Source organism: Rhipicephalus microplus, chromosome 6 (genome assembly GCF_043290135.1).
Source record: "Rhipicephalus microplus isolate Deutch F79 chromosome 6, USDA_Rmic, whole genome shotgun sequence".
In the NCBI taxonomy this organism is placed as follows: domain Eukaryota; kingdom Metazoa; phylum Arthropoda; class Arachnida; order Ixodida; family Ixodidae; genus Rhipicephalus; species Rhipicephalus microplus.
In genome coordinates this window covers 30,527,337-30,538,829 of record NC_134705.1, presented here as the reverse complement: position 1 = coordinate 30,538,829, position 11,493 = coordinate 30,527,337, and the positions used below count along the sequence as shown (strand labels likewise).

General features: G+C 44.9%; 1 protein-coding gene across 1 annotated transcript in view; it reads left to right on the top strand.

Moving 5' to 3' along the window:
• The first annotated feature begins 3,202 nt into the window (after positions 1-3,202).
• Positions 3,203-11,493, top strand: part of Cda5 (Chitin deacetylase-like 5) — a 282,099-nt gene continuing 273,808 nt past the window's right edge. Inside the window, exon 1 of the mRNA XM_037419214.2 lies at positions 3,203-3,392. Coding sequence (XP_037275111.1) covers positions 3,323-3,392 — 70 coding nt within the window. The 5' untranslated portion in view covers positions 3,203-3,322. The remainder of the gene's footprint in view (positions 3,393-11,493) is intronic.

The following is an 11,493-nucleotide window of genomic DNA, read 5'->3' as shown; positions in this document are numbered from 1 at the left end:
GTTGTTACAATTCTCTAAGATGTGCTTCTATAAACACATACACCATCAGCTTCTCCTTCCTTAGCTGTTCTTCTATCTCTCCCCACCTCCCGACACAGAATGTATACAGCAGCATCTAGTATGTCGTCACCAACTGCAGCTTGGCTGCTGGATGGACGGATAGATTGATACGGCTGTACCCTTTAGATCGGGTGGTGGCTAACGCCACCAAGCAGTATTACTTAGAGAAGCAAAAACTAGAATTATCTTGTTTCTCCCTTTAAATAGTGAGGTTGAGGACTGGTACTTTGTAGTGAAGGGTTTAATTTTCACTCGTGCCTTGACTTTAGCCACCAATCAGATAACCTCCTTTTAGTTCATTCTACCTGCTTAGAGTCTATTTTGCACTCCCTGTCCCTAAACCCCAGTGCTTTGAAAAACTTTGTGCCATCATACTGAACAATAGGGTGAAGCCCTTTACAAAACATTATCAAGTGTTCGGCAGTTTCCGCCTCCTCTCCACACGCACTGCATACCGTGTCTACCCCTTCGTATTTGGTCCGATATGTCTTGGTTCGGAATACTCTCGCCCTCACCTCAAACAGTAGCGAACTACCCCGAGTATTATCGTTGATCCTTTCCTTGGCAATTTCCTGCCTAAATGTTTGATAGATCTCTAGTGCAGACTTTTTAATCATGCCAGTTCTCCACATATTATTCTCAGCTTCCTTCACCTTCTTCTTAACCGAGAATTCTTTTGGTTTGGGCCCCTGCTGTTTTATAAGTATTTACCCGTCAATTTTCTGGTTCGCTTTCTCCATTTTGTAACGACATTCTTCATGTACAAGTAGCTGAAAACCTTCATAGCCCAACGCTCCCACCACATTTCTCTCAATCGCTTTTCAAGTTTTATCTTGCTGCTAGCTTCCCTGCCCTCAAATGACGTCCATCTCATATCACCTTGTACTCCCTAATATGGTGTCTTCCCTCGAGCTCCTAAGGCAAGTCTACCTATTTCACGTTGCTTAAGTTCTAAACATGCTTGAACTTCTGATCTCGTGCGCAAGACCAGCAACCATGACCCCTTTTCATATTCCTCTCACAACATCATACCTATTGTAATTTCACAGTGCCGTATTTTTTATCACTGCTGCATTTTTGTTACCTTTAGTCGTCACGTATATATCGTGTTTCCTTAGGTACTCGGTCCATTGCTTATCCATACGCCCAGATATTTGTATTTATCTGTTATCTTTAGCATTACCTCCTGTATTTTAAGCTCACTACCTTAATTATAATTAAAAATCATGACTGCTGATTTTTCCTTACTGAAGCTGAAATATAACCTGTCTCCCTTATTACCGCAGATGTCCATCAATTTCTGCAAATCTTCATGGTTCTCGGCCATTAGCACTATATCATCTGCGTACATCAATGCTGGTAGTGCCTGTTCAATGCGTTTTTCTTGTTTGACGAAAGAGGGGTTGAAACCAAGTTCACTTCCCTCTAGTTTGGCCTCTATTCCTTGTAGGTACATCATGAATCATAAGGGTGACAGGGGACACTCCTGCCTAAGCCCCCGTTTTACCTCTGTGGGCTTGAATACCTCTTTTTTCCACTTTATACTTTTCCACCTTGTTACCTTTATAGATATCTTTCTAAAGATTAGAGACTCCATCTTTCACACCTAGTGTGTCCAGTATTCCTCATAAGTCCTCTAAAACCACGCTATCATACGCTCCCTTGATATCCGAAAATGATGGCCACAGGGGCCTGTGTTACTTTTCTGTTATTTCAATGCACGGCGTCAGTGAGAACAGATTGTCTTCCAACCTCCTTTGTTTCCACAGGAGGTTTGAATTCTGCAGTTTCCCCAGCACGCACTCATCCTCTATCCGTGCCTGCAGTCTTTCCTTTATAATCTGCATCACAAGCCTGTAGACAACTGATGTCACTGTTATATGACGGTAGTTGTTTATGTCAGCTTTGTCCCCTTTTCCTTTATAGATCATGCTCACCCTGCTAAGTGTACATCCATCGGGGACTTCACCATCGATTATTATTTTGCTCACTGCCTTTTTCAAAGTCTGCTTACACTTCAGACCCAATGCCTTTATCAGCATATTTGGCATGCCATCTGGGCCTGTTGATGTACAACTAGAAACCTTCTTCTCAGCCCTTTCCCACTCTCGTTGTGAAAATGCAGCCACTGCGTCACTTTATTCATCCTTGTCTATTGTGGTGCATAAGTAACTTCTTTGCTGAAATTTCTGTCACCATTGTTCCTATATATTCAATAGCTTCGTCCCCTTCTAGCCTAGCACCTTGAGCTGTAGTTGTAAACGTCTGCTCTAAGCTCGTCTCATGGGACAGTGCATCTCCATGGGACAGCATCTCCATGGGACAGCATCTCCATGGGATCTCTATGGGACATCTCCCATGCATCTCCATGGGACAGCGCCGTCTATTGTATAATAAGGGAGACGCTTCTGAGGATCTTCGACCGTAAAAAAGTAACTACTGGAATGAGGCATGAACATCAAGTATGGACTACATAGCAGACTATAAAAGACATAGATGCTATCTTAAAAGACATGTTGGTCGTGTTATTATTCATTGAATGTAACCACCTGTTACAATTGCGTGATACTCATAAAACACCCCGTAAAACAATTGGTTGCATTTTGAGGCATTGATAATCGGTCAATCAATTTGTTTATCGTGATTCACAAGCAGATGGAGAAGCTCTGTCCTTCGGCAGTTTGATGAGCCCACTGGTCCACAGCATCCCGAAGATGACAAAATTGTCGGCTCTGAAACTCAACCTGTAACGATTAGACTGACGACGACATCATGCACATCAGTGAAAGCTGCGCTTATGGACCACGTGTTGCACCTGTCTCGTGACTTTAGAAAACCTTCTATTTAAACATCCAACTGCTGTGGCAAGGACAACCTTGCAAGCACCAGTCATTGGACGATTGCAATTTGTCCCTCAGTTTTGCCGAGCAATCGACGAGGTTGCAAATGTTTTCATGACGGCCACAAAAAGTCTGCTGCTGCAGTGGTGGTGCAAGGCCGCGGCCCCGTTAGCAGTGTTGACACACGTCTGGCGAGCGGGAAGAAAGCGCAGCCCAGTTGCCTCCTTCTGCGCGTGCTCTGATTTGCGGCGGCGGTCACCCTTTCCACGGCGACGTTTCGCTTTCGAGGGACCAGCACCGGTTTCACTTGCAAGCGGGCCTCCTCCGTCGACGCCGCTGCCTGCTCGACGACCAGCCGCCGCTGCAACCATCGGGACAGCAGCGTGCGTGAGTGTGTGTGTGGTGTGTGAGTGTGGGATACCATGGCCTGGATTACGACTGCCCAGCTTCTTGTGCTGCTCCTGGCATGCGCAGCGGCGCCCCAACACGCTGGTGAGTTGCATCCGGGAACCTAAACTCCCCGCCCGCTCGGCTTGATCCCGTTAACAGGTGGAAGGATTGTGCGGAACTTCCTTCCAGTGTTGTCGACATGGAGCAGCTCGTCCCTCCGGCGTCCTCGTGCCGCTGGATATCTGGGCGTTCGAGTTGAATGCTTCGGGAAGAGCTGCGTCTCACTCGAAGCTCAGGCTGAAGGACGCGTGCACATCTGGCGCTGATGAATTCGCTCAATGAACGGAATCTTTTCTTCGGAATGTTTACAAAAGCTGCTTGAAATATGTGACGAATTTGTACGCAACCAAGTTGGTGAGATGGTGAAAGTCATCATCTAGAGGGAAGTAATTTTTTATTCTAGGCTGATGCTGTTGCGTTTCTGACTTTTTAATCAATTTATTTATGGGTGAGCGAAGAAAAAGCGTTTGAAGATAAGAAGGGGAACCCCAACTACGACGTCAGAAATAACTTCGTGTCGTACACCAATTGACTTCCTTAAAATATGCTATGAGCTGAAAAAAAAACACTACAAACACCACCCGCTAAAACAAACATAAACTACAAAACTACAGCAATGACACAGCTTGCATTGAAACTCATGGCCCTGTACCACTTACAGAACTGATTTTAATTCTGGAGTTTTTACGTGCTAACACCACAGCCTAATCATGAAGTAAGCACGTCAAAGGCGGTGCTGAGAATTAAGTTGTTACGATGAGTACAAGCAAGCGCCTTTTATTTTCTTTATTTTCATTTCAACACACCATAACAACTGCACTGAAGGGGCAGGTAGCCCATGGTCTGAATAGGTTGGTATTTCATTACACCTTACACTTTCTGAGCTCTACTGCTTTGCTATGTGAATTTATTACTATAGGGATGTTTCGAGCCTTGTGCATTTACTTACTAAAAAATAAGTTATTGAGATGTTTATTTACTTTTTCTTAATTATTTATCTTTAGTAAATCGTGTGAGTTCATTGGTGCTTTGTGAATCAATATGAAGGAGCACTTACTGCTTCCCAACAGAATTCAGTTTTCTTAAATATGAAATATATCAACCAACACCGCAAAACACTGAATATCAGTTCGAACAAATGCCGGCATACGTCCACATTTTGTGGGCAATGAAATCAATTTGGAGCGCAGTGGTAAGTAAATTCGGCATGCGGGAGTATTTCGTAACACAGGGAGCGAAGAACTAAGATCGCTTGACTACTATTTTAATTATCAAACTTTGGAACGAATTAAAATTGTTAGCCATATGTCTTATTCCATGCTTAGAAGAAACTAGTATTCGCACAGAAACGCGGTGCACTTTTTTCGCTACGAGTACAATGAAAAAGAAAAAAGAGATATACCTAATATCAATTATCTTCCACGCTACTAAGCATCCAAAGAATCCCGAAGAAATGTGAAATACGGCATTAGTAGTCCTTCCCTCTCTTAGGTGCACAGGCAGCTAGCTGGACCATGCCCTGCGTTGTAAATACCGTACACCTATAGCGAGCGAACGTTTTGTGAAGAATCACGGGAAACTCGTTAGCTTGTTAAGCAATAATCCACCTTGTGGTGTATCGGAGGAGCTTGCCAAACTTCGTGACGTTGTGAAGGGGTTGTTGAAGACGAAGAGCTATCTCCTGAGGCCGTTGTGAGAACCATTAAAAATAGTCAAGTATGAGGCAGGAGCACCTCGGCCCGTCTCCTCTGCTTCATTTTCGCCACTGATTCTGAGTTGCGCCGGTGTCAAGGAAGTGGCGTCGTGCAAAACCAACTTGCCCAAACACTTGTAGACGAATGAGCGTGTTTGTGGACAGCGTCGTACAAGGATACAGCAAAATGTGGCACCGAGGTCAGGAAGCGCTTCGCGGAAGTAGGCGGCCCGGAAACCGGGTGAAGGAAAAAGCGAGATGATGTCGCGTCAGGACGCACGACTTTGAATGGCACAACTTGACAAAGGAAACAGCAGTGCGCGTCGCCCGCTTTCTCGTCCTTCCTTTTTGTGAAACCGCGCTGCAGAGTAGACCAGCGAAAAAGCAAGGACGTTTGTGATGCAAGGTTCTTGACTGGTTTTTCATCCGGACATCCCCGAGGAAGGAATGCAGGCGTGAAGATGTGCCAGAACTTTGTAGCACCAGAACCGGTCCCTGTTGGGTATCTCGACATTCATTAAGGCAGGCTTCAGATGCGCTCTATCAGAGATCAGGTTCTCACACTGAAACTGCGACAGCATTGGCCGTGTGCAGAGGGCGTCAACGAAGGAAAGCTCCATATGTATGAAAAACACCGCCAATACATCCAAACAGTGAATCTACAGCTGAAGCTATGCTCTAGTGTCGCTGTCTTTTATTGGTCGTTTGGTTCAGTGTCCACAAACTTCCTTCGGTAGCCGAGAAATCAAAGGAAGGGGGGGGGCGATACGTAATAGCGTCGTTACTTGCTTCACATCGCATAGGTGGATAGAAAAACTTATTTTGCGAGAAGGCAACTGCGGACGATTCCGTGTTGGTTGGCCATCAGCATGATTGACGGTGATCTGTGTGGTCCTCTGCTCGACCCTTGTCTCGACCACTGCTTGAGAAAGGGACAACGCATAATATCCGCCGGTGATGCCACCATGCTAAAATCCCAAAGTACACAGCATGTGGTTATACAATTAAGATGCCACTTTCTGGTACGATTTGCATGACGGCTTAATTTGCTTCTTCAGACATTGGTCTACAAAATTCGTTTACAGAGCAATATAGTGTCATGCGAGGGAAAGTATGTCACAAATGCAGGTCAAATATAAGGGCATCTTGCCCTCAGTAGAGGTTGTTTGCGTTTCCTTTGCTAATATAATATTAAATACAGACAGTTTCACCAACACTTTTTCATAATAAAATGAATAGGGTGAGATACATATGCAGAGGTATAGTGATCTCGTTTGGTAGGCGCTCATTTAAAAAAGAAAATTCAGGGACGCTTGAGTTTGGCCTTCAAGAGAACACCGCGATAGCGTAATGCGGCCTCGTGCGCATTTCTTCCTTAAGGGTTAACCTGCTTCGGTTCTAGGTGCATGCTTCAATCGTGCCGCAAGAAAACGAGCGCAACATTGGCCGTTTCAAAGTATCCTTGACTGTACACTACAAGCAAAGTGCCCACCGCTCTTTACCGAATCATCGGAGGGCCCACTACACATCCGTAGCTGTTCACCTTGTGGACGGTTCTGCTGCTGATAGTGATTAGATATATCTGAGCGCTTTGTAATGATAGGGACTTCAAGACGAGCATGCTTCGCTTAATCTCTACGCTTCGGTCAGTAATGTAGTACAGGGTTTCTAAGCGTAAAATAAACAAAAAAAAATTATGCGAGCGCTACGCGTCTGCAATTATTGCAGTGAGCCATATAGAGCCCGTCAGAATATTTTTTTCTGATGCGCCAAGCTCGGCAAATAATTAAAATTGCATAATGAACTGGTGAAATAATGATTCTGGAAAAAGATTCTCAATACGAAAATTGTACTGCTTATCTAGAAAGCATTAAATTTTAGTATGCGGTAATGTTACTGCGCTGCTTAATTTCCGCCCAGCCGTTGTTTAAAGTGCGCTAAACCAAAGAAATACCACGTGATTGCCGGTTTTAGTCCTTTCAAATGTAAGTTCAAGGCATTATCAAAGACTTTTTATGCACGACGGTTGCTCGAACATGCTATCAGTGACTACGAGAGATGTTAGGTGATGGTAGAATGGTACCGTTGAGTGTAAAATCAGAACATTATCAACAACAGCAGAACAAAAGAAATCCCTGCCCAAAAACTCCACACAAATGGTTAACCAGAAAAAAACTGAGAAGTGTTGATATGTGGGGTTTAACGTCCCAAAACCACCATATGATTATGAGAGACGCCGTAGTGGAGGGCTCCGGAAATTTCGACCACCTGGGGTTCTTTAACGTGCACCCAAATCTGAGCACACGGGCCTACAACATTTCCGCCTCCATCGGAAATGCAGCCGCCGCAGCCGGGATCCGAACCCAACTGAAAAATGTGGCCGTGGTATTTAGCACCGGGTTTGAACTGACGCTGCACTGCAGCCTTTCACAAAATTTCGGTTAGATGTTCGTGCTTCTTGATGAGGTTAGACAGATGTTTGGCTTGGGTTTCCACACGACGCACATTGTGCCTCACATGATCACGGTCGTGGTGGAGCGTAATGAGCGATGAAATGCGTTGCGCAATGCGTTATTCACAGTGGTTGTTTTTGAGATATAGGCGATCGCAGATGTCGCAGCCGCACTCGAAGTGCCGGTGGAGAAACTCACACCGAAAGCGAGCGTTCATCCCGGTGACCACGCTTCCGCAATCGTCACGTCGACGCTGTCGTGCCCGCAAAGCTGTTGAAAGCGTTTGACATCGCTAGTTGACTCGACATTGTGGGTTGCAGGATCCGCCTGCCATCTTGCATTTTCCTTCGTGATTTAGCGCCTTGGAAAGCAGCCGGATCATCGGTAGGCAATTGCTGCTGGAACTCGTCATCCCGGGCCTGTTTTTGCGCCCGGATTACAGCATCGGCTTGGCGAATGCGAGCCCTCCCACATTCTACTGTCGGCACGCTTCTGTAGTCGTCCGTGGCATTCCCATGTGAATAGTTTCAAGAAAATTGATGCGTGCGTGGTTGGCGCTCCGGCTGCATACTGGTTGTGACGGGATGGACGACGTCACTCCTAGCGCAGTAAATGGCGCTTGCTTGGATACGACGCATGAAACGACGAAACTGATAAAGCAGCCAATGGAGACGGCTCATGACACCGATGCCGAACATTTTTCGTTTCTCTTAGCCATGTACCGCTTTCGCTATAAAAGCGGCTGCCACGTACAAATGCGATACGAGACTGAAGGCAGCACTCGACGCAGTTCCGGCTTTTTTTTTCTTGTTGCGCTGACGATAAACGTGACGGAGGGGGAGAGGATGACTTATGTGCTCTATATGGCGCAGAACAATACTGTGCTGACTGTAGACGCGTAGTGTTCATGCTTACTTATTTATTGGTGCTTTTTAGCTGAAACACCCCGCATGATGCGTTAACGAAACTCCTTCGACTACGTGAAATTCATGTTTTTCAAAGCGGCTTCAGCAATTATCGTGTATTTGTGGTAAGACACTTTGTGGTAAAACACAAGCACAGATGGTTCGATGCTCATTTTGAAGCAAAACATTTAATTGGTTATTTTACTTGCATATTTGTCAATTTGTGGTCCCTGAGAACATGATTTTTTCACTCATAAGTAATGACGCCAAAGCCGACGCCTTGATTACTGCGAAACGAGCTCTTTACCGCTATCGCGTTAATAATTTCCAGGCAGAGTGTTGTGCTTCGCTACATGCATAACGTGCCTCTCCACGCAGCTTGCAGATACTGTAACAAATAAAGAGGAGGGCTGCGTATATGGCAGCCTTCAGAAAGAAAAAAAAACTGTTGCACGGATAGTTCCGTGCTTGAAGGCGTCAAAAGGGGGATCTGAAGGAGCCTGCTTTGCCGCCTTTTGGGCCCATCACGCCTGGATGAATGACATGAAAGATAATATAGTAGTGAGCTTGTTGTGAAAAGAAAAATATTTTGGCTCACAGGTGCTTTCAGTTGACGAGAGACGCCGGAGAGAACTCTGAGTAAAGTGTGGGAGCGCACCACCCGGGATGGCAGGCATTTGTGAGCATTCACGAACCTCGTTTCACGTAATCGAACCTCCTCATGCAGGTCAGCTGCACTTAAGGTGCATACACAGTGACGCGGTATAGCCTCATCAAGGAGGTTGCAACCAGTAGCGCGGAAAGAGACGTGCGCCAAACTACGAAAGAATCTTGTTCAAAGAAGTTTCATTTACTTCAAAACCAACAAAGCTGCAGCTACATGCTATTAAGTTAGGCAAGATATGTGCTTCCGTGCAGATGAAGAATGAGCGGGTGATAGAAAACAAATGGATTTGTTCCGTAAAATTGGCAAATCGACTGATTGCCTTAAATGTGTGTCGTATTAGGATTATTTTTGCTGCGGTGGCCTCTACACTGACAGACGACATTTCTCTGCACCTTGGCAGTGAAATGTTGCTTTGAAATCGATTATGCAATGAATGGCTATTGTGAATAATTATCTACTCGATCAACACGTTTTGCCTGAGTAAAGTGGCTGTTAGAATACACGTTGATATTGCCAGGAAGTTAGAGGCGGTCATTATTGAAAAGTGGAGGTGTGTTGGGAATTTAAATTCACCGAACATTATGACACAGCCTATAGCGAATTCTGAGCGCCACTTCGTGCGGGAAGAACGCCAACTTTGTTTAATGTTTTCGCGTCCCGCAGGTGTAATATGCGCTACATATTGCCACAGAGACTGCCAACGCACACCACCCTGTGGATTGCAGGCGTCGCGGACCAAGTGAAACCCCGCCAGCTCTGTTGAGAAAAGTGAAGCAGTGCATATGCCTGCCCTGTATGCACAAGGGCTCCGACCGGGGGGAGGGGGGGGGCGCAGCGCGCGTGACGGAGCGAGGCTGGAGGCCCACGTTCACGCTCTTTAGTCATTGTTCGCTCTATCGGTGACGCCGATGCCGACGTTAGCGGCGGCGCCACTCAACAGGAACAGCTTCTTAAGACCTACACTGTCAAACGCCAGACACAATCTTAGAAAAAACTGTAAGAGTGGTCTTTCTAAAACCCGTTCTAAACTCTCGTGGGGTAACTATATACAAGTACACAAGCAATGTATCTGCTACACCATACATCATAATCTTTCAGTAGTGTGTTTTTTGTGTATTTTATGTAAGCACCACTACACCGTTATTAAATGCGAAGCATTTCTTAGAAAACTTCGGCGAGTTTTCTCTATCTATCTATCTATCTATCTATCTATCTATCTATCTATCTATCTATCTATCTATCTATCTATCTATCTATCTATCTATCTATCTATCTATCTATCTATCTATCTATCTATCTATCTATCTATCTATCTATCTATCTATCTATCTATCTATCTATCTATCTATCTATCTATCTATCTATCTATCTATCTATCTATCTATCTATCTATCTATCTATCTATCTATCTATCTATCTATCTATCTATCTATCTATCTATCTATCTATCTATCTATCTATCTATCTATCTATCTATCTATCTATCTATCTATCTGTCTACATAGTCGCCTCCGACCTCTCCTGACCGTTTGGATTATGGGATCTGTACCAGAATTGATATGGCATAACATGGCTGTATGACGATCATAAGTGACAAGTCATAACTAGAAAATCATGCTATAAGTCATGGTCTTGCTAGTCCTGTGGTGGTTTCATTCACATAAGTTATCGCAAAACTGGCATGGCATGGCGTGACTCCATGGCAAACATAAGTGACAGGCCCTCAAGTGGAAATGATGACATGCGCGCCATGTAAGAACATGACGACATACCACGCTTATGATGAGCTCGCAGTCACTTCGCTTGCTTCACATACACCAAATTTAGTATTACCTGATGTGGCTGGATGATGAAGGCATATGACTGGTGTGAACATGATAATCATCCATGACTACATGCCACTTTCATGACGCGCTCGTAGTTGTTTCGCAAGCTTCATATATACCGAATTTGGGGTCACGTGACGTGAATGGACGACTATGATATACAGCTGGTGCGAACATAATAATCATGGCATGCGTCTCATGTAAGAACATGACAACATGCGATGCTCATGATGTGCTCGCAGCCATTTTGCTAGCCTCATATATACTACATTTGGTAGTACAGGATGCAAAAAGACAACGAAGTTGAATGACATGTCAAAACATGATATATATGGCATGCATGTCATGTAAGAACGCGACTACCTGCCGTGCTCCTGACGTGCTCGCAGCCGATTCACTATCTCGACATATACCAAATTTGGTATTACGTAACGCAAACAAACGATGAAGGTAAATGGCAAGTCCAAACATGATAATTATGACATGCGTGTCACGTAAAACGGGAATACATGCTACGCTCATAGTGCGCTCGCGGCTGCTTTGCTATAGCTTCACATAGGCTAAATTGGGTATTACGTCACGTGAATAGAGGACGAACA